The following is a 22,169-nucleotide window of genomic DNA, read 5'->3' on the forward strand; positions in this document are numbered from 1 at the left end:
TCAGGTGTTCAGCGAGTCAGTGTGCCCTGCACAGTGCCTGTGGGCATGGGGGCATCTTACCAGCTCTACCAAGTTTGGCATGGGAGCCTGTGTTATATCAGGTTAGAACAAAATATAGCCCAAATTCTGTGGTTATATAAACACCACAGTCTCCACTGAAATCTAAAGAGATACACCCATTTGTATCATCAAATGTTGTCCTGCTGGGCAGTATCATGCTGGGCAAGAATTAAATAATGGATATGAAATGAAAGTAGCTTGACTCAGACTGGCTGCTCACACAAGGCACAGTGCCATACTAAAAATACCGGTTATGACTTAGCTGCTGAGATTCAAGAATCCACAGCATTTTACACCGGGTACCATTTGGGCCTTTCTCTTTTTATGGGCAAATCAAAGGTCTGAAAAGTTTATTTTTCCTACAGTGAACTTAACATCACGAAAGGTAATGAGTGAGACCCCACTTTTATTCTTTACTTTCTTGTGATTGCATAAGCAAAAATGCCAAGAATTTTGCAGTATATCTTTGAAGATGTTGGCTTTGGAGCTAGCAGAACTATTTTTAGGAATATAGCTGTGGACTTCTGCCTTTTGTTTTGCTTTCCTTTGAGATTACAGGGCTAAGCCACATTCCCTAGATATAAATGTGTAGCAGGGTGCTCAAGACAGGGAGAAGACAAGGAACAAAATGAACTCAGAAACTGTGGAAAGTATGTAGATATATACACATTACTAATTTCTGCTGAATAAAATCATTGCCAAAAAGATTAATCTAATGGAACAGACCTCCTCTATGTCAGAGTGGAGGGATCAGGCTCTGTTTTCAGTTGCTGTGAAACTTAATCCATAAACAAGAAATGAGTCTGACTCAAATACATACTGGGTTTGGAACAAATTCAGAATTGAATCTGGTTCATAGGTAGCCCCAGATCATTTATTGGTGTGTATTATAAAAGCTTATTTAGTTTCAGTTAAAGCTTCAGTAACTTTAATTAGCTTCACTGTACTGACATGGTATTTGACTTTCCATCCTCTTCACTTGAGCCATAACCCTTATTATTGCATGGTCTTTAAAAAATAGGTGTTACAAACAGTATAGTGGGTGTAAGAGAAATATATTTTTGGTTTTGTTTCCAGGGAGAAGCTTGTATCATGGGAGCAAAAAGGATCTACAGGAAGCGCAAGTCAGAGAAGAAATGCATGCAAGGAAAATATGCTGGGGCTATGACCTCTGAGCCATGTGTATGCACAGATGCAGACTTTGACTGGTGAGCAATGGGCACATAAATAGTGTGAGATCTACCTAAAATGATGTGCTTCCCGCCTTACCAGTACAGAGCTCACTAGAGAAGCTGTAGGCTTGCTGACAGAAGAAGTTTATGGACATCAACAGGTGGCTAAATAGATTCCCTGATAGTATATGTCAAAAGGAGAAGTATATATTGGTAAACCTTGCTAAGGCTGCCACAAAACTGATGATGAACAGGTCTTTTTCCAGGTTTCATCTGAGCTCTATGCAGCGTGAAGGTGGAAAGTCTATTTAGTCTAACTTCAGCAATGACCAGTGGTGGATGTGAGAATAGTTAATAGAACATGTATATATTGTCTAGTGTGCATTACAGATATAAATTATTCATACATTGAAATGCAAAGCATACATAAAAATAAAAATATAGTGCACAACAGAAGCTTTCAGCTTCTCGAAATCAAGAATCTAGGATATTTCTGGGTCATTTGTTACGTTTGGGCTATCGCATTTGATAGTATCATTCTGAAGCTTTTTCTCCTGTATTCTGTGGTGTCCATTTCCAAGGTGTTAACAGTCATGAAATGTCAAATTCTGACTTCAAGATTCCTGCCATTTCACAGCACTTTGCACAAAAAAGGCATAGAATCAACCCGTTGGAATCTTACCATCACTTGTTTTCTCTCAGCCAGAGACAGTTCTGAGTATCTCAGAAGAGAGAAATGGTGGCTCTTGGGCAGTGCTGGTGTCACTTTGTGCCTTATCCAGCTAGATCTGTACCATGATGTATTAGTTAAACCCAGAATCTATATTATGAACTCAGAAAATATTCATCTCGTAAATATTATTTTCTTGCTCTATGAGTTCAATCCAGGACCATGGATATATTCTATCTAAAATCACAGAATCACCAGGGACTTTTTCATATGTGAAAAAAGTAAATCATTTTGCATCGAACAGGAAATGTGATGGGCGTACTTGGGGCACTGATTTTCTAGTTATGTTTTCCTGAGGAGTCCCCCATCTTTTTGAGTTCTTAGTTAGAGAAAATACTTTTGTTATTTAGATGATCAAAGATCCTGGATTTCAGCCCTTTAAAACACCTCCAGTAATGTGAAAAAAATAGAAGCCAACCAGAAAGAAAAAAAAAAAAGCAAAGGACAATCTCTGAGGATTTGGACCCTCTCATACAGCATGTGGTACAAACCTGTGCCAAGCTCATGCTCAGATTCTGGAAGACTGACTAACTAATACATTGTCAGTCTGTTAGTGGTTAAGCCTCTTGAACTCATAAGGGTTTCGCAGTCATGAAACACTTCTGATAAACCTCTGCTTTCATTGCAGAACTCCTCACCTTGAGAATATATGTTTTTATTTCTTTGAAACTGATTGAGTGATTTGCTGCTATAAAGGCTTGTTGCTAGTAGCAGAACAAAAGTACCACAGTGATACTTGCCATGGGGAAACAGGCATTTATTTCTTTTACATTCACCTAGAGTAAACTTTCTGCAAAAGGTCTGCTGGGCTGTGAAAGAAAGTCTCAGAATTCTTGGATAGCTGGGGATATATGATGGACATTCACAGTTCTTTGTGGACTCCTGAGAGATACTTTGGATCTGTTGGAATGGGGAGAATTTTGAAAGTCCTCTGGCTAAGAGTAGTCTAAGGAAATATCCTTAAAAGTACTGCAAGTCTCTGTGCTGAGCAGACTGCTAAAAAGCCTTTCTGACCTAGGAGGGTGTTCTTCCTCCTGGTGAAACCAGTTCTATTTTAGAGCAGAGTATCGTGATCCTCCCCAGTACTCTCTGAGCTCTTGTTATTCATGTAGTCCTCAGATCTGGATTTTGACTTTATCCATTTCAGCTTCCTTCTCCACTGCCTCTGAGGAAAGAGAATGAAACATCCAGTTCAGAAATATTTACCACAAATACGCATCACTTATTTATCTGCTTAATATAGTCAGGAGCATAGTCTAACGGAGATTTTACAGAGAACTTTGGAAAAGACACAGGGAAAAGAAGAGAATGGAGGAAAGAAATGGCAAGAAGGTTTGCTGGCTTGACTGAATTTCTCAGACCAGATTTATTGTGGTAAAAAAGGTAAAGCTGTGCTTCTATTCATAGCATTCAGTGCATGCCTTGGTGAACTCTGCACTAAGCTTCACTGCTGAAGCACCCTGCATAAGCTGATCTGAAGGGAAATTTGGAAGCAAATTGGTCAATAAAGCCTTGCTGTGAAAGGATGCCTTCTGGAGGGGGGTTTCCTGCAAGAGGAAGAAGCAATTCCCTCATCCTCATTCATGGTAATTCCATGGTGCTTTTGAATGATCTTTTCTTATGCTGGTCAGGGCTCTGAATTGAAGTTGATTTAAGGGAACTCTTATCCCTCAGGCAGGGAGAAGCCTTTGTGCTGGCTGCACTGGGGTTTGCAATCTTGAAATAACCTGGGCAGCTTTTGCATTAACAGTAATAGTTACAGGATGCAGGTTTGTATACAGAATGAAAGAAGACAGCCATCACAGCCACATTCAGTGTTATTTGGACACTGAATTTGTAAGAAGAAAATTTTATTATCTAAGCTTATCAGAGCTTGAAGTAAAATTTATCATATGCATATCTGTGTGGTAAAGAAACCAGAAGTGTTATTGCTGTTATACCTGTGTGTTGTTTTATCAGTTCAGGGAGTAGAAAAAAAACAATCTTAAAAGACTTAAGGATGGTCTCTTTTTTTTTTTTTAATCCTAGTAATATCATGAGTTCAAGGTTGTTTTCAAATTTGTATTCAATCCATTCTGGCTCTTTCTCAGAGAAAAGGGCACATTTCTCTATTACTTTACACAGCAACAAAACCAAGTGGCATTAGAAATGACTGTAGTTTCTCCAGCCTCGGGAATCTGAGCTCTTCCGACAAATGATGTCTCTTCCTGTGGCCTCAATCCAAACCTGTACTGTTCCCTGCATGGGCTGCAGCTCACAGCCAGAGGGCAATGCTGCTTCAGGAATGGGTGTGCAGAAACCCTTACGAAATCTGTGCTAGCAACGGCCTGGAAACGAGATTGTCCTTCATTTAATTGATTTGGGTAAATGGATGACACCGTTACTTGTGTGTTATTAAAGCATTAATTTATCTGCTTTCCTTCCATTGTGTTCCTTCCTGCTGTTTGGACATTATTATGGCAATATCTCTTTGGTAGAAACATCTTCCAAAGTCAGACAGAAATCTTCAGTGGTGTTCATTCTTCAGCTACCTGTCTCCCAAGTCCTTTAATAGAAACTTGGAGTGAAGTGTTGTTCTGCCAGTCCTCTCCCTGAACTCACTGCCATAAATACTGAGAGTTTCTCCTATCTGTGTTCTTATAAGTCATGCCATCATGGGAAGCAGCAGCCTGTTTGTGCTGGTGACTTCACATAGCTGAAAAGGTGCAAAGGAGCCTTAGTGCAATTGAAAGTCAGGCGTATTTATCTCACTGATGATATCAGCGAAGATCTGTCTGGCTCTTTTTTTATTGAATAGCATTTAAATTACAGACCTGCCTCCTAGGTTTAATACCTAGGCTAAAACACCAGTGTCCTCTGTCCTGACAAACTTCCTCGAGGTAGAAAGCAGATGCTGAATGTGATCGGACTGTGTTGGCTTCATGTGTTAGCACTCATTGGTTCATGCAGTCATGCAGGTGTCAATTCTGAAATGAACATGTATTTGCACCCTAAGGTTAACTAAATTTGTTTTGACATTCGAGCGAGCTTAGTTAGCTAACAAATAGTTAAAACAAATAGATTTTTATTCATTTTTAGTTCATTTTGAACAGTCGTGGAAAATACAGATTTAAGTCTGAGATGTATCTCTGCATCCTTAGGGGCCTGGATATCTACAAGGCACAGATTTACTGGAAGGACACTAGGGGTTTTATATTCCCTGTTAAGATAGGAGTGACCTGTACTTCTCAACACTGATGCAGTTATAATCATATGCCTTCCTAGATCCATCATTCAAACTGCTGCTGAATCCATCTCCTGAGACAAATCCCAGCTCAGGTCCTTGGAGTACTGTGAAGGAAGTAGAACTCTCTTAAACAGAAATCTGCACTTATCCCATAGTTTAACGTTAGAAAAAAATTAGTAAAATGATGGTAAGACATTACCACATTTGTGGCCACAGTTAATTATTTCTGCAGGGCCTTTTGGAAACTGCAGAACAGAGGTGACTTTAATCACACATAACTTGATTCCACCCTATTTAAGGTCTGAAAATTTGTGAAGTAGAAAGCGTAAATCTATGGGTAATATTTTCTGTTTCTGGCATGGCTGACCTTAAGGTGACGCTGTTAATATTAAGGAAATCCTGTGCTCACATGTTAATTCATCTCTGGAGCCTAAGAAAGTGTGAGCGTGGCAATAACTTGTATGGCTTGATTATTTCTATATCTTAAAGCAGAAGGATGTCAATAACATGTAGATTTGTAGTTCTTCCATGACAGTATGTTGTTCATGTGTTTTTAAACAAAACACTTCCAAAAGGGATTTCTTTTCTTTGATTGTTACTGGTGCTCAAATGATCTTAAATTAGGGAATTCACTATGAGCTTGGAGCAGGGTTACAGAACTTCTGGATGTGCTTTCTGTCTTTAATTGCTGAGAAGGACTTGTGAATAGAAGTAATACTTGAATGGGGCAAATAGTATTCCTGTTTAAACCAGCAAAAGTGGTCTATACAAAACCATTATCAGTGAAAGTCAGAGAGTAGGCTGCTTCATGCTGATAAAACAAGCCCTGCTGGTAAATGTTCGGCTCTTATTTTGATAAGTACATTATCTATTTCACCTGAGTTCTTTTCAGGCAGGCAGAAAATACCATCACTATATGCAAATTCCAATTCCCAGGTACCTGGTAGCGACTTGGCTAGCTGATTGCAGGCAGGAGCTGATGCCTTTCCTATTTCCAGATTTTGCTATACTTGCTCATGCTATGGCAATCCAATTGATGCTAATGCTTGTTGATTGCTGCAAAGCCTGTTGTGCCAAATTGTAGGCAGCAATTTGTTGTCAGCATCAGTGTTCTGCGTGCACCAGCCTGTAGCCAAGGAATTCATTAGATTCCAAGACTGCGGAGGTGAAGAGGGGCCTGGCGCATCTGTACAGAGATGCGGAACAGCAATTCATGTCATTTTCTGGGATTATATTTCTGTAGGGCCTTAATGAGCCCGATGATTTGCAAGCCTGAAAATGACAATGTGGAACTTCTGTGCTTAGAACTATTTCTGCTGTGGAAAATCCTGTCATTTGATTCTCTTGACTTTGAGAAATCCATGTGTAGTCAGACCTAGTGAAATCAAGCTTCTATTGCCCAGATTTGAGAGTACTAACAGGAAGCAAAATCGTAGCACGAGTGTAGATGTGTATAGTTAAGAAAACACAGACTGATAACGTCTGTATTAAGTTGGACTGCAGATACTGATCCCCTCTGCAGCAGATCTCACTGCTCTGTTTTGTTTTCACCTGGTTACATAACATTGTGTGTTGAGTGTTACAGCTTTTTAATTAGTGACACAAGATAACTTAGGAATACAGTGCTGCAAGGTGTTGACAAATGAATTACAAAAATACCGGAGTCCCACTTGTATGTAAATATTTGTTTTCTCTCAGCAAATCTAAGTGGTGTTATTCCTCATTATAAAGTGTTTCTACAGCCATAGTGTTTTTAATCCAACTAGGATGATTAGAGGAGCACATGGTAATGGGAGAATAGGCTGGCTAATGCTTCCAAAGCAATTAAGCAACATTCAATCACTAGCATCTGAGTAAATAGATTCATGAAAATTCAATCACAAAAACTGAGGAAAAGACCCATTTAGGTCGTCTAGTTCATTGCTGTTTCCTAGAACATGTTCTCAATTACTCATAGCTATCCCAAGCAGCACAGCTGCCAAGATGTTCTTTAGGAGCAGTTGTGCAGTCCATTGTGTTTAGTTTTTCCACATGATGTGCAGCATTAGCATTGATAACAAGTAGAACAAAAATAAATTACAAAATATTCTTTTTTTCCTTTTTTTTTTCACCTCAGTACCAGAAGTCTTAAAATTATTTAGCAGTAACTATTAGTGTCCAGAGGATGGCAACAAAGATAATGAAGGGTCTAGAGCTCAAGACGCGTGAGGAATGGCTGAGATCCTTGGGTGTGTTCAGCCTAGAGCAGAGGAGCTGAGGGGAGGCCTGATGGCAGCCCACAGCTCTCAGTGAGCGGAGGAGCAGCACTGAGCTCTGCTCTCTGGTCACGGTGATAGTGCCTGAGGGAATGGCATGGAGCTCAGGTAGATAGTTAGACAAGGCAAGCTGCAGTGAAAGGATATGACCAAAAAAACCAAACCATTCTGTTTACACACAGCTTGTTCTTTTTTTCTGCTTATTTTGTACACTTTTTCCTTCTCAAATGACCCTTTTCCTACCCTTTCCTTGCCTTTGGTTCTTCCCCATCACATCCCCTAATAACTTCTGTACAATCCACAAATGCTATTCCTTGGTGTAGCATAATGAGTCCCATACTTCTGCATGCAGTACACCTGCTCAGTCTACAAAGTAATCTTAGTAGGGCATCTCCCATGGTCTGTCTGGTGAGTCTCTGCCCCACCGTGGGCTGATGGTTGTCCTTTGACCAGCTCCTAGAGGAGCCAGGACAGGGATTCCATGGGCTGCATTCATATTATTGAGGTTTTTATTTTTCTTCATGCTTCTTTATGCATACTATACGTATATTATGTGAGCCTTTAATCATGTAATCTAATACCCTAACCCCTTCTGTTTCAACATCGGGCTATTTCATACAGAGTTGTTAAAGATAAGAAGTACCATTCTAAGATTAAAGATTGTATGGCAGTTGGAATATTGGAATGGTGTCTGTGAACCTCTGGGTGACAGTTCTCAGAAATGGTGTTCCATCTCAGTTATGGTGTATGGAGAAAGCTCAGTAAAAGAAATAAGAATGATGTTTTGTCCAAACAGTCCTCATTACTCATTGACTAGAAAGCCAAACTGTGAAAACAGAATACTGTTTTAAGAGGTTTTGTAATTGCTTATTTGTTCCACAACAAGGAAATGAAAATGAACTTTATTGTGTTTTTATTTATCTGAAAGCAAAAAAAAAAAACCAGTTGGAAATCTTGTTTACTTTTAGTAGAACTAAAGCAAACCTAATCATAGCTAAACCCAAATTGGAGCAAAAGATCCCATTTCAAAAACTGTTTTTTGTTGTTGTTTTTTGTTGTTTTGTGTCTTTTTTTGCAATATTTCCTCTTACAAACCAAAATAGAAATGAAAATTGCAGTCATTACCAAATACCCCCTGTTAATACCTTCACTCATCTCCATCAGAGCTGTAGATTTTCTTTTATAGCTCATGTGACGTGGTTTTCAAATACAGTGAACTGTTTAGCACTTCAGTTTTCTAAGAGATAACTGTGACAGCAGTGATTGGGATAGGTGAAGATCTCTGCCCTTTATCATATTTTGGTTTAGAGATGAGCTGGAGAAGCACTGTGAGATTGTCTAGGGAGAACAGATAAAGCAGTAGCTCATGAACTGCCTGGACGAATCTTAATGATGTAGTTCTACTCATTTGTGCTGGGATATATCTGAGGTAACTTGACACAAACAAAAGCTAGAGCAAGATAAAAAATCTGTTTCCATCAGTAAAAACTCTAGTAAACAGACTGAGGTAAATCCCAAATTGTATCACTAGTGGACCGTGTGAGCTATTACTTGTGTTTATTCTTATTTTTCTGGTGTTTGTGTGTAACTTTCTTTTTATGTTTAAACAGTGATTATGGATATGAACGTCACAGCAATGGGCAGTGTTTACCAGCATTTTGGTATAATCCTTCTTCCTTATCAAAAGACTGCAGCCTTGGGCAGAGTTATCTCAACAGCACTGGGTAAGTGGGGCACTAGACAGTACTTCAGCCTGTGCAGCCACACAAACTTCAACTCAATGATAGCATTTATCATAGGTGACTGAAAGCTGGGTGAAGTCTTTGGTCCTCTTCATTATTGAATTTGTTGGGGTGCACCATAAAGCCCTCCAGATCACCATCACATGTGGTCCAGACCTTTCTATGAAAAATGATGCCATAAAGAAACTTGAGTGGAAAATGTAAGGCAAAGGCCAGATCACTAAATCTCTAAAAGGAATCCTGTTAAAATCATGCGGGATCACGTGAGCCAGGGAAGTAAATTATAGGAAAAAGGTAAAACTGATATATATGTGCAAAGAAGTAATAGATGGGCAGTTAGTCTGAATGCTGATTATTCTTTGGCTCTCTTGGACATCAGTAGAAGAGGCATTTTGTGTTAAAAGACTGACCTCAAACTGCATTTCTCATGCAAGTGATTAAAACAAAGAAATCTAAACTGTTTTGGAATTTTGTACATTTGAAGATAAGCGTGATTTGTCCTCTTCTACTTCATCATTATTCTGAGTTCTAGATGCTTACATCTTTAGAGGGTTGTCTCACTGCCAATGAGAAATGAATGGTTTTGTAACATAAGAAAATCTGTTTTACTGCCTGGAAGTGTAATAAAATACAATTCCATACTATTTATGTATATTCCTTTTTAATTATTTGACATAGAATTCTATGACAGTATAGGTTATATGTTTTATGCAGTATGTGTTATACAGTTGTGCTAAGCATTACATGTCATTAACAATATTACTAACTACTTGTATGTTAGGTACACGAGGAATGATTAGCTGAGGAAAATCATCAAGCGTATTTGAGAATCTGTTTTCTTCCAATCTCCTTAGTCTAAAGAAACCACAGAAATGTCCTCCCCATTCCCAATTAATCCTGTTGTGCTTCCTGTCAGCATCTTGCACAGTTTTTCTCTTTTATTACCTTTGCAGGTACCGAAAAGTTGTCTCTAATAACTGCACGGATGGTGTGAGAGAACAGTACACAGCAAAACCACAGCAGTGTCCTGGCAAAGCTCCCCAGGGACTTCACATAATCACCTCTGATGGCAAACTGACAGCTGAACAAGGACACAATGTCACATTTCTGGTGCAGCTGGAAGAGGTAGGCTCTAAGGGTATTTCAGTCTGTGTCATGCCAAAGGAAGTTTTAAAGTGATGGAAAGGTGAATAAAGAGAGCACAGGATAAAGTCAGCTCCATTATGTGTCTGGGGAAGAGAGTAGATATAAGGAAAAAGTTCTTTACAGTAAGGGTGGTGAGGCACTGGAGCAGATTGGCTGGAGAGGTGGTGTCTCCATCCTTGGGGAGATTCAAGGCCAGGTTGGAAGAGGCTCTGAGAACACCTAGCTGTGGGTGTGCCTGTTCATTGCAGAGGAGCTGAGTTAGGTGGGCCCTTCCATCTCAAAGGATTTTATGTTTCTCTGTATAATGTTCAGGTGCTTGGGGGTAAAATCTCAAGATGTCATCAGCCTTGAGTCTGAAATTGATTGTGAAGCCAACTCAGTCTCTGACCGGAATCTGTGTTGCTCTTTTATTTCTAACATACTTTGGTATGCCACAGTACTCCTCTCTTCATTTATTAGTCTTTAGGAAAAAAAAAAATATTTTTTTCCACCTCTTTCCTCTGCTTACCACTTCCTTACCTGTGATTAATTATAGGCTCCTAAATGATAACTTTCACAAAATAACTATTATCTCTTTTTCCCTAATCAATTTTGATTTCTTTTAACTTCTACCCTTTTTCATATGTTGCTGGCCAATAAATCCTAGAACAACTATGCTTTTGCACTAGGGGGTTGTGCACAGCCCTTAGAGCTTAGAGTATTCATGGAAATTACTTCTGACCCTCACCATAGTAAATGTCTTCAGTAGTGAGGAAAGAGAAATGAGGATGACCTCTGCTGCTGAGTTTTGTAGGGATATGTTGGGGTTTTTGCACTCCGTTGTTGATATTTTCCCAGCAAACACATGTTCTGATTTCCAAAGACAATAACATAATAAATTGTATCTAACCTTAAACAGTTCTATAACTAGAATGTTCATTTTCTCTGAAATGGGGTCTCTATTTTAGTAGTTAAGGTCATACAACATAGCTACTGCAGATGCCATCATAACACTTTAAACATATAATTTGACCAGGATACATTATTGATTTCTATGTTTAAAGGTGAAGAAAAGAGGTACAAAATGAGATTCCAGAGTTTTCGGTCTTGAGTTTTTCTCATAAAGTATATAAGCAACTAAGAAAGATGTTTTTATATTCTCCCCCAAAAAGTGTTTATTGCTGCTTTTGTGTTCTCAGAAAAGTCTTACAACAGATTGAGAGGCAGAGATGGGCAACCTAAGGCATCACAGGATTCCTATCAATTCCTATCAAGAAATTATACCAATAGGGGAAGATGTAGTAACCCACAGGGTGGTAAACTCAAAATGAATTTTCTGCTTTGAGCATTTGAACTCACATATCTTGTGTGAGTATTCTTAATGCTCTGATATATGCATGTCTGTTGTGAATTCTTCTGGGTTTCCAGTTGGTCATGATCTTTTCTGATAACCCTGCTTCAGCATCATCAGATTTTGGATGCATGCTGCTCATCACTAAGTATGTAAAGTATATTTTGTTAAGTGAGTCAGCTTTGGTGGAAATCTAATGGGGACCTGTTTTTTGGGATATGTCATAAGGAGGAGCTTAGGAGTTGCTCTGAGGGCTGAAACAGTATTGATCAGACTCCAGCCTTGGTAATTACTTCCATGCTAGATGAATCCTGACCTTCTGCTCCCAGATTTGTCAGCGTAAAGAATTTGCAGAATACTGGAGGTGAATTTGACCTAATCTGACAATGACATTTGAGCTGCTGTTACAACAAAAGAAATATTCAACAAAGATGAAAATTTGCCCAGTTGTGTGCTGTGATATGACAGAATAAACTGTAGTCATAGCAACATATTTTTATATACACTAAATTATTTATCAAATAAAGTATTTTAGTATAAAAATCACACTGCTCACCAGGCAAGTTAAACAACTCAGTAAAAGAACAACCATCCTATCAAAGAGCAGGTGTCAAATTCACATAATTGCAGGATTGCTGAAGCTGTAAGGAATCACTGGAGTTAGTTGAGTTTGATTAGTGTGGAGTTTGCTTAGTCCAACCCCAATAAAAGTTTCCTTCCTTGACAAACAAGACAGAACCTGCCATTTTCTGTTGAGTTCTGCCCTGTACCAGTGTACAACACAGTATAATCTAGGATGTTTAGCATCCAACCAAGCTGTCACCCATCATTGCTGAAGGGAAGGTGTCAGGCATGCTGAAAAAGGCTAGATATTCCTGAGGGCACATGTGTGTCTTTTCCCAAAGTCATATGAAGAGATTGTGTCCTATTCAACCCCCTGGAGTGATGGACAGTATTTTTAGTGCTTGATGCTGTTAGGGACTCTTTATCTTTTGTTACAATCAGTGTTTTTCAGGATGTAAAACAAACAAAGGTAAGCCTTTGCTTATGTTATGGTCTCTTTTCACCTTGGCATCTCTTGTATGCTTCTGAGGTGGTTTGCTTGAAGCCTTCAGATCTGCAGAGCTGTTCCACAGCCTCCTAAGTCCCTTTGTTCAAACTTAATTCCACTTAACAGTTTTGGACTAAAAGAGGAGAGATTTAGATTAAACATGGGGAATAAATTGTTTACTATAAGACTGGTGAGGCCCTGGCACAGAGAAGCTGTGGATGCCCCACCCCTGGAAGTGTTCAAGCCCAGGTTGGACGGGACTTTGACCAACCTGGTGTAGTGGGAGGTATCCCTGCCCATGGCAGGGGTTGGAACTGGATGGTCTTTAAGGTCCCTTCCAACCCAAAACATTCTGTGATTCTGTGACAAGCAAGAGAAAGATAAGAAGTTGGTTTGAGATATGTAGTATTTTCTTTCTAGATCCCACCTTGGTCTGAAAGGAGGATCAAACTTTAGATGGAGGCTCACTGGAGGCCCTGAAAAATCACTGCATTTATGAAGTAGAAGGGGATATCTGATACAGGAGGAAAATTGTGGCAGTAAAAACTGATGTTTTCACTCAGCTGTGAGAGTGAGGCAGGATTCACAGCACAGGGATTTCGTGTAGAGTACCCTTATGTCTGCAGTGATGCTCAAGGCTGGGACTGTGGTCTGTCATTCTGATCATGACAGAGTGTCAGATTGGGAAGGTTTCTCCAGGTTAGTTCACATATTAGGCTGAGTATAGTAATCATGAAGATCTTACTGTATGGCAGCAGTCAGAAGGCATCAGTTCCTCCTTTTATAATTAGCATGTATCTCGTACAAAGTCTTGTGGAATTATTTAATAAGCAGAGCACCATAGTTGAGCTGTTAATTTTGTTCTTAAATTTCCATTGAGCAAAGCAGAATACTAACAGTCTCTGTCACTAAATGGCAGAATGGGAGAAAGCCAGCTGTGCTTTAAAGCACATTTTCCCATTGCTTCAAAATGCTGTCACTTTAAAGATTAATCCTTTGTCCTGCTCTGGCCTCTACGCTCGGATCAAGGGCTGGTACCTCTCACCCGTGGCACTCATCTAGAGTTGCTTCTCAGCCTACACAACCTGAATCCTTGCTTTATTTTTACACTGAAAAAATAACAAAAAAAACCCACTCAAATAAAAGACTACAAAGACATTTTTTCCTGTCAAATTCTTAAACCCAACCTGACATATCTTCCTGCTCTGTTGTAGAAAATGGAGGAATTTTGTTAAGCAAGTGTTATTTTTCCATGTCTTCATCATCACATGGTCATGAAGAACTCTTTCCTGTCACAAACCCAGTTGTTCTTTGTATATTTCACTTTTAGGTATGAACATCAGACATTTGTGGCTTTTGCTGCACTGTTTCAGCAGAGGCACTAAAAGCAGCAGCCTCCAGAACAACTCTGTTCAGCACAATGGCTTTCAAACTTGTTTTGTCTGATTACTCATATGTCTTAGCTGAAGAAAAGGATGGCAAAGACATTCAGGGCAGAATGGTTCAGGGCTTTGGCTATTTCATTACAGATAATTCATGAAGAAACTGTCTTCTCTAATTTACTTTTTTATCTTGATAAATTGACAGCCAAAAGTCTGTGACATTCCTGGTCAGCTTCAGTTATCACTTCCAAAGTCACTCCACTGGGAGTAGATTTTGGCGTTTTTTTTGACTGCTTTTTACTGCTATGGTGTTTTGATTAGGTTAATATGTGAGGAAAACTCTTTTGTTCTTACAGTTCTGGCCATGGACTGGAATTCAGGCAATCTGAACTCATTCCTGAACTGCTCTCTGAGCTGTTTCTATGTGACTTTGAGTAAGAAACTTTACCTTCTTGCTTGTTCCCTCATTTGAAAATAGAACTTTGCTTACTCCTTCATGTCTTGCATGCCATTCATATTTATGCTGAATGCTTATAAGGCCAAAGAAATCTCCCATGCTAGGTGAATATAAAAATAAAGCCCCAGATTTCATGCAGACTACTGTGGCTTTCTGTAATGACTTTTAATAAGTGGTTGCCCAAGGTATATTTTGTCTGGGTGCATTTAATAAGTTTAGGGGACCCTGCGGACAAATGGACAGTACTATTAACATTTCCCACCACAGCACTGTGGCCTGGTGTGATTCAGAATTCAACTCAGCTGAAGTCTCTGGAGGTAAGCTTAGCATTAGGATTGTTTTGTTGTTGATGTACTCGAAATTAAAGATGCAAAGCTAGTAGTACATGAAAGCACAGGCTGTAGTTTTACAGTGTCCAACTGTGTTCCCTCTTTGATGTCATACGTTAGTTAGTAAAGATTATGAAAATCAGAAACTTTTATCCTAACTTTAAACACATGCTGAATCATGATTGTTTATCTTTCTAACACCAACACATGCCTCTTAATAGCACTCAGCCAAAGATCAGTACATCCCCTCTCTCATACCACTGTCATCTGAACTATAATTGCATTTTCTCTGTTGCTGATGATGACAAGATTGTTAGGAGAAATCAGAGCCTTTCCTGCATTTTTTTAATCCACCACTAACATTCCATGAAAATGTATGAAAGTTGACCTTTCCTTGGTGATGACACACTGTGCTACAGTCTTCTAATGCACCTCCAGTCGTGTAAGTTGAATTATTTGGCATAATCCTGAGAGGTTTTACTTACTGATTCCTGTGGAGCACAGATTACTCATGTAGAAAAAAAGTTCATAGATGAGTCGTGCTGGCAGAACTGGCAGTCATAATGAAATGTTCAATTAGTACAATTAACTGTGTTGGAGTAGAAAAAGAAGTACACGTATTGGGCCTTATTAAAGACACATTTCTAATCAACTTCAGCCATCAAACAGCATCTCTTCATAGGCATTCATTGTGGTTTCCTGTGTTTGCCCAAGTTGAATGCAAGTATCTTTTAAATTAAGTATATGCCTTAAACAAAGACAAAAATTATCCCACGTACAGATATTCAGTTGCATTGGAAATGTTTGATGGATGTTTTCTAATGGTGACAGAAAAATGTCACAGTGTATAAGAGGTTGCTCTAAATGAAGCACAAAACAGATTTCTAAAACACTAATTCATGAAGACAGTTCAGCAGTGGTGTCTGTCTCTTGCAGAGGATAATTAAATTCATTTTCAGCATCTGTAAGGAAGGAGGCACAAGTTGATGCATAATTGAAGACTTAAAAATTAAATCTGAAACATGGGAAACAAAATTAAAAACCTCGAACTGTGTTTCATTGTTTTAATACTTCAATTTATATACAAAGACTGTAAGTTAATATGGAAAATTCATGATGAGAACCTCCTGGGCAAGATTCAGATAGAGTGTTTGTGATGAGTTTGAATGAGCCCTAACCTCAGATACACCGAAATACCAAGGCTCCATGAAAGTAATCAAAATGTAACAATATCATTATGAAGTATATAGACAGTTCTTGGCATATCCCCAGGCAGGAGGCTTCGTGGAGTCTGTTGGAAGCATCTGTGTCTTATGAATGCTTTATTGTTTTGGAAAAAAGTGTATTTTGGTTTGGGGAATGGAGAGTGTTTTGTTTATGCTTAGAAATCCTGTAGGCATTTGATGAGAAAATCCCTTAGAAAACAGTAAATTTCCAGCTTGTATTTCAGTATCTAGTGGTATATAGGAAGAAGACATAAGAAGGGGCCTTGGGAAAAATTGTTCTTAATTCCCAGGTGTTTTTCTCAGGCTAAAAGGAGTACTCATACACTCAAAGTTCAGTATATGCTTATGTCTTTGGTTGAACTAAAATGTTTATCAAGTTTGCAGGCTTCATATATACCCAACCTTGTGCATATTGGAATGCATTATAAATAAAATATTTTATATTTTACCCAATACATGGTTAAAAAATATAATCTATCCACTGAAAGTACTTTTATTTTTCCAGCTATTATATTTGTGGATACCTAGCATAATGTGATTAAAATACAGGCACTGAAAGCATAGCTATCAGCACAAGCAGCCATCTTGTCAGATTTTTCCCTCAGTGCCTAAGAGCACTGGCATTAAAGACCTCTTAGAGTGAAGGCTAGAGAGGCTGCACAAAGACAGCTCAGCACCAAGTGCATCCAAGTGCTTTGCTGTGACTGCAGAAATAATGAAGTAATTTTATTGTCTACCTTGATCGGGCTAAAAGCTTCAGAAAACCCTGTCACGTAGCCCTGGACTTGTCAAAATGCTGAGGAGAAGCCAGGAGAAAAGCAAAAGGAGAGATTTTTAGCAAGATGTACGTACATGCATTGAATTGTTGCAAAACAAATTCTCTCTTGGTAAATCAGCCACTTGCAAATGGCTCTCTGGAGCTGGGGTTGATGTAGATCAGGTGCAGGCTGTAAGGAAATGTTTTGATTTTGTCTTTCCTACTTTGTCTTCTGTCTTATTCTGCTCGTACTGTTTCCTGGAACAGATAAAACATTAAAAAAAAAAAAAAGAAGTCAAAATCACAGTCTCTTTGTTTTTCTGACTTTTTTTTCTCTCCCTTCCTAAGATAGAATTTTAAATGTCAGCCTTTCAAAATGTGGCATTTTCAGAGAAGTGTTATAGCCTGGATCTTACTGAATGGAAAGTGCTTTTCCAGCTCAAAGGGCTTTAAAACAAAACAGAAAAAGCAAAGACGAATGAAAGAGGTTGTGGGAACAGCAGCTCAAGCTCTTCTCCAATTAGATTCTCAGATGTCTCTGTCAGCATCTTTTCTCCCTAGGGAATTTGGAAGAAAAATTGAAATCTAGATTCTGCATATGTTGGAAGTGGCTCCCTTCCCTGGCAGCACCTGTAGACACTGTTAGCTTCACGGCTATAGAGAAAATGAAGATGAGAAGAAACATTTGTTACAGCATGAATTTTTACTCTTGCTGAAACAGGGCTGTTCTAATGTGGTATCGCACTGTTCATCTTCACTGCTACTTCAAATACAAAGAGGAAGATACCTTGTCCTGAAATATATCTCAGCCGCATGACCTCAAATATATTCAGATATGATAAAGCCAGCAGGGTCACTGTGGCAGTGTGGTTTTAATCATGCAGACTGCTTTTATCCCAGCACTATGGCTTTGCTGAATTTTTGAATGTCATCTCTTTTCAGTAAAAATTAAAAAAAAAAGTGAAAAAAAGTGTAAATCCCCAGCAATGATGGGCATAGAGGAGGAACTGGAAGAGCTTTTAACAGTGCTTCAGAAAACCGATGCATGCTCGTCTATGTCTCTGGAGGTATATATTATTGTTGCCTCTGTCAAATAGGGCAGCAAGTCAAAATACCACAGAACAGTGGTAGAAATGGCACTGAGGGATATGCTTCAGTGGGCATGGCGATGATGGCTTGATGATTGGACTTGGTGATCTTAGAGGCGATCTTTTCCCACTTTTATGATTCTGTGATGTTATCTTGTTTGAAACTTTGCACATCCTCTTTCATGTAACTTGTGTCACTGGGGAACTTAACTGTCTGTACCTTCTGGACTTGGAGAGAAATGGCATGGGTTATCTCTAGGAAGCCCCAGGCACATGCTTCAGTCAGGGGATGCCTTTCTCTCCACACTTTCAATCTGGGATAGTCCAGAGCAGAGTGATGCAGTTATTTTTGCCTCAGCTGAGCTTCCAGCAGGGTGCCAGGGCAGCATAATGAGTACCACTTTAACCTCTACAAACAGTGTCTGGAACAGTTTATCTTTCTTGCTATCCTGATGCTCCCCCCACTTCTCATTCAGCCATACTTCCACCATTTCTGGGTTCACAACAAATGATAAAAAGACTGGGGGAACATGAGGAATGCGAATGATTCTCTTCCAGTTTCCTCATACACATTTCCCTTTCTGATGTGACAACCTGCCTGATGCCAGCCATTTACATGGGTACCTTTCTTTCCAGCTGGGCATCCAGTGGGCTGCTTCTATCTCAGGGTGGTAGGGGAAGAAGGAAACCAAAGTAAATTGAGTGTCTTTTCAGCCTGTTTTATGGACTGCCTTTGGCTATTAATTTAGGAACACTCTTCCAGACAGTGCCAGCTGCCTCAGGACCAGCCTGGGAATTACCTGCTGCATAGCAGCAGTGAGCTGGACAATACCCCATATAGGCATCATGTGGAGCCTCCAAGGAGCGCTCTTAGAAAGAGAAAATATACAATTATACAAGTGTACAATTGAGACTTACTTCTCTGTCTGTTAAACTAGCTTGGAAACCAAAAAAAAATCAGAAACTTGCTTTTTGTCTGTAAAGCAGAATGAGGAAATGACATCACCCTCCTCTTTTGAGTTTTAAATGTCTTTTAGGACTGGATGACTCTGGCATTTGACAACAACACATACAGCAGGCTGGAATCCCGTATCCATAGCAGAAGATTAAAACCTGCTCTAGGATTGGTTTGCATTAAAGTGTCTGACATGAATAACACAGATCTCTGATATCCTTGGCTTTGGTTTAAATTTTTTTGCCCTCAACTGTGGATTTTATTTATTTATTTATCTATTGTAATTTATTGTAACAGCTCTGAAACCTGCTAGATTAGCAGCCCAGGAGACTAATGTCAGAGAGTGGCAGTCAGAGTTGTGCTACAAACCCACTCTGATAGGATTATCTCTAGGCAGGAGGAGAAGAGTTTAATCAGCCCTGTCAATTCATTAGCCCTTCTCTTCTGAGGCAGTTACAGAGGATCCCACTTAGTGTCAGTGGTGTTGGTGGCTATTCTGAAATAAATACAAATCCAGCTCACTGTAAATCAGGCCACTGAACAAGTTGTAAGCTGTTGAAAGCAATGTTATCACGTGAGGCTGAAGAGGTTCTGTTAACACCCTGCTGCTTTGATAAGGTTGACCCATCCCTGAGGACTTCTCAGAGTTCCTTCTTGCGCTTTTCTACCTACTTTTTATGATTTAAAATGCAAAATGCATAATGTGGGTTGTTCCAAAAGCTCCTGAGGCAGTTACCCACATCCTCAGTGCTTGCTGAGATGAGTACCAGTCCCACTGCAACACTGCTCTTCACAATAAGGAAACCCAGGGAAAGGAGCTGGTATGTTTACAAATAATCCCTGTCTTTTCCGACAGATAGGAAAGCAAGGCTACAGTGTACACCTTCAGTAATACTTCACCTTTGATAATACAGCTGAGTTAACCTGAAGAAGGGTCACTTTCTCTTCAGTGCCTGCTGAGTAAGTTGATGAGGTGACCTCCGTTCCTCTGCTGACATCAGGAATGTGAACATGCTCTAAATCACTCCACTGCTTCAGACTCTTTCAGTCGTTTTCTGTAGCTCCCACCAGAGCTACTGCTGACATCAGAGACTGTGAACTGATTTGCCAGGAAGTCTCCTTCAGAAAAAAAAAGGAAGTATATTCTGACCCTTTCTTTTTTCTGTCACCACAGGGAGACCTCCAAAGATCTCTCATTCAGGTGGATTTTGGTGATGGCACTGCTGTTTCATATGCCAATCTCAGCTCAACAGAAGATGGGATCAAACACACCTACCAGAACGTGGGCATATTCCGAGTGACCGTGCTGGTGGAAAACAGCCTGGGATCTGACAGCGCTGTCCTCTACCTTCATGTAACGTGTATGTATGTTCATGTTCATTTTTAGCTTCTGTCATTCCTAAAAAGAGTTATCACTTGCTCTGAGAGATGATGTTTGGACTTTGCATATAGGAGGATGGAGTGATGGGAGATGGTGAATGTGTGTCCTCCAGCAGAGGACTCCAGAATGGGAGGAGACACGAGGAATAGCAGTGTTTGTTTTTTGAACCATGTTTAACCTCTAATTTTGGGTGGTCTAATCTGAGTCACCTCAGAGTAGTCTTTTCCTTTCTGAAATGCACTGTCATTAGCATGTTTACAGTGACAGAAAAATGGACACATCCAGCATCTTTAATCACTTTTAAAAACCTTGACTTTCACTTTGTACAATGTTTTGCCCTTTAATGAAATGCAGCCACATTTGGGATGGAAACTCGTGCATTTCAGTCTTTCTGTTGTCATAGGAACCAAAATCCTGGTGTTAAGGAGTATAACAAGAAGAAATATTATCTTCACATTGGTCTTTTGCTATTCTTTTCAACCTTTTTATACGTCAGCTCTCTTCAATTTACACCTGAAATGTATCTCAATCCTTATATAAAACCAGCAGTGTGTTCTTTCATCTTTAGTCTTGAACATGCCTGTGAAACCAAAGGGCTTAACAGTTATCAGAGTTTTGTAGTATCTCTGCTGGGTTTTGTTTGGGGCCATAATTTTTTTTACATGGTATGATTGTTTTAGTTTATTTTGTTATTTTTGTTGTTTTTTAGTTACTTACATTTCAGACTGTGTATCTATGTGAATTTACTGAGAAAAAAAGTTAAACATTATTTATTATTAAACTTACAAAAAGTTATTTTTATTTAAGTTATGCTTATAGAAATACTACTTAGCCTCTGCCAAAGCAATTCCACATATTGCCTAGATAATTCTGCACAGTCCACATTCTGTTACTGTGGTTTTGGAGCTACTTCACTTAGCATAAAATCAGCTGCCTCTTTAGGGGAAGAGGGCAGATCTTTAATGGTGCACAGTTATAGCAACAGATGAGACCACTGGGTTAATGATCACAGTGTACCATTTACTAATCCCTTACCTGATACTGATCTGCTGTAAACTTTTATGTCACATAGTCCTTCAGCAGTGTAATGTGTATGAAAAACTCTTATCTGGTAAAAAAGAACTCTGCTGATAAATCAGGTTGTTATCAAGCTTTGGTTTTTTGTTTGTGTACTTATTCTATATACCTTTGAGGTACTAGTGAGCCCAAGGTAAGGTCTCAGCTTTTAGGTAGCTGCAGATTTTGTTAGTTTTTTGAGGATCACTGTATGATAGAAAAGGATTTCTGCTCAGAGTAAATAGCTATGTGCTTTCACATAATTTCTTCAGCAACTGAGCAAGCACAGGTTTGGCCCAGTGGAGAGTGCCCCTGTCTGCAGGTAAGGTTCTGGAGTCACAGTGCAGTTTGCATTCCTGCTTGTGCTTGGGTGCTTAGCAGGGGAGCTGCAGGATGCAACAATCCTCCTTCTGCTGCTGGTTATGAAAGTCATCTCAACAGGAGCTGTGGTCATTATCTTTTTCCAGTCTGTGCAAAAGGTCATTGGAAACAAATGGAGCAGTGTTTTGGCGGTTGATATTTCACAAGAGGTTCTGACAGCCTTCTATGAGCAGGGTTGGTAATCGTTTGCTGTTTGACAGGAGACGATTCCATGGGGACCTCTGCACACGCTCAGCCTATCTGCACAGTAATGAGCCCACACAACAATAACCAGTCTCTCATGCAACCACAAAATAGAAGAAGAAGGCAGGTGTCCAGCCCTTACCCTTACTCGTATTGGCTTTCTGGGTTATAGCTGATTTAATTCATTTTCTCAATCCGTAGAAGGCTGAAGAACTGTCTTTATTGTTTTAGCAGTATAATTAAGAAACAATATCCAGATGTC

General features: G+C 39.4%; 1 protein-coding gene across 1 annotated transcript in view; it reads left to right on the plus strand.

Moving 5' to 3' along the window:
• SORCS1 (sortilin related VPS10 domain containing receptor 1) overlaps positions 1-22,169 on the plus strand; it is a 269,239-nt gene that overhangs the window by 219,530 nt on the left and 27,540 nt on the right. The window contains exons 16-19 of the mRNA XM_065746947.1: positions 1,138-1,268; positions 9,054-9,167; positions 10,139-10,310; positions 20,081-20,267. Of these exons, the coding sequence (XP_065603019.1) occupies positions 1,138-1,268; positions 9,054-9,167; positions 10,139-10,310; positions 20,081-20,267 (604 nt within the window). The remainder of the gene's footprint in view (positions 1-1,137; positions 1,269-9,053; positions 9,168-10,138; positions 10,311-20,080; positions 20,268-22,169) is intronic.

The sequence above is a fragment of the Cyrtonyx montezumae genome, unplaced genomic scaffold (genome assembly GCF_038088225.1).
Source record: "Cyrtonyx montezumae isolate F1298 unplaced genomic scaffold, pur_monq_1.0 scaffold_4, whole genome shotgun sequence".
In the NCBI taxonomy this organism is placed as follows: Eukaryota; Metazoa; Chordata; class Aves; order Galliformes; family Odontophoridae; genus Cyrtonyx; species Cyrtonyx montezumae.